This window comes from Buceros rhinoceros, unplaced genomic scaffold, assembly GCF_000710305.1.
Source record: "Buceros rhinoceros silvestris isolate BGI_N320 unplaced genomic scaffold, ASM71030v1 scaffold38573, whole genome shotgun sequence".
In the NCBI taxonomy this organism is placed as follows: Eukaryota; Metazoa; Chordata; class Aves; order Bucerotiformes; family Bucerotidae; genus Buceros; species Buceros rhinoceros.
This window is the reverse complement of record NW_010402525.1, coordinates 21,131-26,236: the sequence shown is the minus strand read 5'-3', so window position 1 is coordinate 26,236 and position 5,106 is coordinate 21,131. Positions and strand designations below refer to the sequence as shown.

The window sequence follows — 5,106 nt, the reverse complement described above, 5'->3', positions numbered from 1 at the left end:
GTCTCTTCCAACCAGATGATTCTGTGACTCATAAGAAAACAGATCACAAGCTCACGGGATAAATCCCCCCTCATTTGTGCTTGCACACTCTTACTGCCCTCAAATTACATCTAAAACATCAGAAACAGGCAATTCTAACTTGCATGTCCTATCAACCACTTGCTGTTGCGAGAATCGGCTCAGGCTGAACAGCCCCTCTGCTTCTCAGTTTTTCATCCCCTTCACCCATACGCCACCGCCACGAGAAGCTCCAGGAGCGGGCTGCGCTGCTCACCCGAGTTGATGGGAGGATTACAGATAACCTTGGTAATGATCTGCTGAACTTCTGGAGTCAAACCAGCTCGCTCCAGGTCGACAGGGTAGCCAGCTCTCATTGCCTGGAGCAGGTGGGTACCGACCTCATCAAGAGGCAGAGACCTGCTCTCACTGATAGTCCTCTAGGGTAACAAAAGCAGAAGGAACTGAGTTGGCAGAAGCATCAGAAACACAACGGAAAGCTCAACACCTGGCAACCTCCCATTCCCCCAAAGCAATTGAGGATACTGGCACATCACAAAGCTCCAAAACACTTAGCTGCTCCTAATATTTATCTCATTTTTCCAACTTGTAAAGAGTGTTTTTTCCTCTTGAGGCTACCACCACCCACCCCCTTTCCACCCTGTGGCAGCAGCTGAATCCCAGCACTTTCCACCACAAAGGGATGCTCTCTCCTCACAGTTAACTCAGACTTTAGTTGTGTATTCAATCTTCTCATGAGCTTTGTTTTTTCACATGAATCTTATCTCACTGTAGCCCACCTCACAGCAAGCTCATTTTTTTCATACTCCTACCACAGACAAGCTACCAACCCCAGCCCAGCCCTGGGAGGAGGATTTAGGAGAGCTGCAAAACGCCTCCTCTTGACAAAGCAACCCCACACCACTTGTTTTCAGAAAGGAAGGGAAGACCTTACCACCGAGAGATTCTTCTCTTGGAAGAGGACATAGGTGACATGCTCTGAGGGAAACAGGGCTCTTGTAGGCTTACGGGTAGATGCTTCTTTCTGCTCTTGCAATCCAGATGTAGGGAATGTGTCGGTCTAAGAGATAAAGAGGATTCAGAGTAACTGTATCCCAGTGACAACCACTAAACACCCTCCTGTTATCTGAAAGAGACACGAAGGGAGTCATTCCTCTAAGAGGTTGGTTTTGACTAATCAAAGATCAAAATCAAAACAAAGCAAAGGGAGAATATCCAGATGGACACATGCGTACTGTTGTCTTAAAACATAAGAAATTGTTCAAGGAACTTCCAAAAAACTAAAACCAAACCCAGAAAATATGTCAAGGTCAGCACAGCTTTAGGTGTTGCTCACTACACTTATATAAAACTTGAGCAAGTCATACCTGCAAACCATTCACTTGGCAGAAGTCCTTAATTTCAGCCAGGAGGGGGGCCAACAGGGTGGACTTTGCTTCAGATACGCCATCAATTCTCTTCACGTTCCCAACAGTGGTAGGCCTGGTTTAGGACGAATAGTAGAAGTCACACAAGTGTCCCGGGCTAACGCTTTGAGCCACTGCGAGTCCATGAACGATGCGCACTTGAACTACAGAGCAGTCGGAATCTGAAGGTGGTATTACCACACCCTTGCTGTCTCTGCAGCTCATTAGGCTTGCAGTTTGCTCTGCTGGAGCATGAATCACCACCACAGCAAAAACGCCAGAGGACCAGTTTAGCACATAAATCTTTATTTGCTTTTACCTCCCGAGAACACACACCCAGAGCTCTTCCACGGAATAACGTGCACGTTCTACAAGCAGTATTTTCTAATGCCTTTTAGTAGCTGGGGAAGGCACTTCAGATGCATTACCAACTGAGCTGCCCCACAACACCTCCTCGTACAGCGAGGGGAACAAAACGAAGAGTATTTCCCCTTCCGTTCAGTAGCTGACAGCAACCTAAGCTGTGTTCATTCTCTTACACCACAGAACACCCATGGAGGGTAAGGGACAGCTCAAACCTAGCTGACCCTCAGCAGGTTAAGGGCGTACTAAAATGATGAACACACATCAGAAGGCACCAGGGGGAAGGGTAAGGGTTAGTAGAAACCACACACCTTCCCCTCAGCCTGACAGGAGGTGGGGATACCAAGACAGAGTCATCACTTGGGTTTTTTGAAGTAATAACTGGAACAAGCCAGTGAGTTTGATGTTTATTGTAGAGCAGTCAGTGGTCTGCCAGGTCTCAGAGATCCTTGGGAGAAGAGCCCCCCCTCCCACCAGCAGGGCCTTGGCACACAGCCTGCTCCATTTGTACACCACACACATGCTGGCTTTACCTTACACGGGCCATCTCCACCAGGATCTTGTTGGTTGCCAGGACAGCTGGAGGAATTAACTTCTCGTTAGCTACCGTCTGTCTAGCACTCAGCAACTTGCCATACAGAGCAGTCTGCAAAGAGGAGAGCCAAATTCTGATCAAGCAGCTCCACACCACTCACACAGGCATAATTCATGTGAGAGGGAACGTTACGACTTCCTGCCTCTTCCCACTCATCTACAGAAAACCTGCAAGCCGTGATGCCATCTTCCTTGCCTAGGACTTCTGCTCAAAACACCTCTGTGATACTAGGAGCTGCCCACAGCAGCTGCTCCCCTGCAGGAAGACAGTGGCCTGTAGGTTGACAGCAACACACAGATATCATCCCTCTTCCAAAAACTGACCTCTAGTTCTTTTTCCCGGGATGAAACACCAGGTTCTGGAGCCTTCAAAGGGGAAGATTTCACTGGTGAGTGCTCCACAACTCTGAAAAAAAAAAGGTGTGAAACAAGCCTTGCTTCAGATCAGTTTATCCAGGCGCTTTGCATAAGGCTGCAGGAAAGCAGCAGCCCAAAAGATTTTGTCCACTGACACAGTGACACATCCTATCTTCCTGTTGTCTGCCTGCATCACCTGGAGGAGGTATTGAATGGCTCAGAAACACAAGGTGGGTTTAATTTGAAGCACCACACCAGCCAGGGAAACAAATTACTTGCTCTGCTCTCTGCAAAGGGTTTTATTTCTTCCAAAATGAGGGTGCCCCAGTTTGATCTCAGTCTTCTCCAGGGTAGCGCAGAAAGGCAGAAGCCTACACGCTCGCAGCCTCTACACGAGGCCTATGTTCACTTCTGCCAGCTTCAAGAGCAAGTCACAACTCGGCCACTTTTTTACCTGAATTATATCTAAGAAAACCCTATTGCTCCATGTATTGAAGTCACCACAGGTTTAAACCCATTAGTTTCAGCCATTACATAGAAAACAGTAAAAAAATGGCCCTTCTAGTAGCAGTATGCAGACATTTTTACTGTCACTTCACTGGTTTTAAGGCTCATCCTGCAAACAGCACCTTGAACACAGTCACAATTAGGTAATTCTAGTTTAATTTAGAATATACTGCACCTGTTAAACAGGTTAGTGCTTCTTGGAGGAGTTTTCACTTTTCTTTCATATGAGAACATCTCATACAGAGACATCTGTAAAAGATAAAAGATCAGGACAAACCAGTCTATGAAACTGCTGTTAGCAGCAAAACAGGCATTTTTTTACACCACAATGAACCCACAGGACAGGTCACAGAGCCCAAGAGGGGTTGTCCTCATACAGACCTGCTTGACTGGTGACCTCACAGTTCCCTTCTTGTCTGGGGAGCACTGGATTGAGAGCGCAGGAACAGGTCTACTGCTGCAATAAAATCAATTATTAGTCAGTCATTTGTACCAGGAGACTGCGATTTAAAAACAATGTTTTGCTGTGCAAACTGATTTGAACTTGGTGCAGGGATGTGAGAAGACCTGTAGACTGTATCTGAAGGAGCCACCACAGAAGAATCAAGACAAAACAAAATTAGTTCTTCGCCATGACCTGATATACTTGTTTTTTCAGGAAAACAAAGACAATCCAAGACACCAGAAGAGGCTCCTAAGGCCAGCACTGGAGAGGTTTGTTCTCACATGGTCACAGCAAAGCCTCTGCAACCTCCAGTTCACTCTCTCCCGCTTCAGAAGGGTTGTCAGAACTTGTGATTGTGAAAACAAAGTCTCAGTTATCTATAATTACCTTCTAGGAGATCTCTGCAGGTTAAGGTCTTCGTTGGACTGCAGTAGAAGACTTGGATTTGAGGCAGATCCAGCTTTGAGCCAGTTTCTACCCTGTAAAGGCATAAATCATATGGCCTAGCTACAAATTCTCAGCGAAGCTATAAGGGGTGGTTTCACACCAAAAAGTACCTTCTGGGTAAGTGTGCATGTGGTTGCGAACTTGCTACTATGCCCAGCGACTTCTGTGAGGAATCCTTCCATGATCAGCTGCTGGCAGAGCAGCTTCCACCAGTTCTCTGGCCAGTCCTTCCCGCTGCCAAAGAGAGGGTGTTGCCGGTATTTGTTTGGCAAGCGTTGAGAAGCCTGCAAATATGGAAAGAGTTGGTCAGACTTCTCCCATTTTTGTGGAATAACATTCCCAGTATAACCCAGTGTAAACTGAAAACTGAGATGTGTCCTCACACATCTTTGTTTTAAAGGGTTGTGGATTTACTCATCTCTCATCAGCAGTTCAGACTGAGGAAGCTGATGCAAACCTTTGTGTCCATGCTGGGCAAAGCACTGGCACAGGAGCAACCAGCAAAAGCCAAAAGCGCAACTTCAGCTTCATACAAACTCTTAAACGCTGAAGGTGCTACTGAAAGCCACTCCCAACCAGTCACCGAGATCACCAGTAACAAAATAATTGCTGAAATAGCTCAAATTCCCCTGTGTGCCGATAAAAGTCGACCTTAAGAGTTGCACCCTCTTGGATTAGCAGGGTTAGTACAGTATTTCTGCCAACACAGCTCTAACTCAGTTTCCCAGAGGACCTTGTTTGCTGTAACGCTCCAACTCAGCTTTCAGATGTGAAGCGAAACATAACCTCCTCGTGATCCACCCCAAGCCTGCTGGAGGCCACCTGGACTTGGCAAAGAGATACCACTAGCTTAAAAAGAGCACTAATTCTCCATCAGCTACACTAATACATTAACCATCGAGAACACATTAACATCTGTAACAGAATATTTTTCCCCTTGACAAAGTTGTGTGACAACTTGACTTTCTT

General features: G+C 46.5%; 1 protein-coding gene across 1 annotated transcript in view; it reads right to left on the bottom strand.

The window, feature by feature from the left end:
• Positions 1 to 221: 221 nt before the first annotated feature.
• Positions 222 to 5,106, bottom strand: part of WRN (Werner syndrome, RecQ helicase-like) — a gene marked incomplete at its 5' end in the record, with an annotated part of 25,408 nt that continues 20,523 nt past the window's right edge. The window contains 9 exons of the mRNA XM_010132663.1: positions 222 to 437; positions 953 to 1,078; positions 1,386 to 1,500; positions 2,321 to 2,433; positions 2,706 to 2,787; positions 3,421 to 3,494; positions 3,627 to 3,702; positions 4,078 to 4,169; positions 4,248 to 4,421. Coding sequence (XP_010130965.1) covers positions 222 to 437; positions 953 to 1,078; positions 1,386 to 1,500; positions 2,321 to 2,433; positions 2,706 to 2,787; positions 3,421 to 3,494; positions 3,627 to 3,702; positions 4,078 to 4,169; positions 4,248 to 4,421 — 1,068 coding nt within the window. The remainder of the gene's footprint in view (positions 438 to 952; positions 1,079 to 1,385; positions 1,501 to 2,320; positions 2,434 to 2,705; positions 2,788 to 3,420; positions 3,495 to 3,626; positions 3,703 to 4,077; positions 4,170 to 4,247; positions 4,422 to 5,106) is intronic.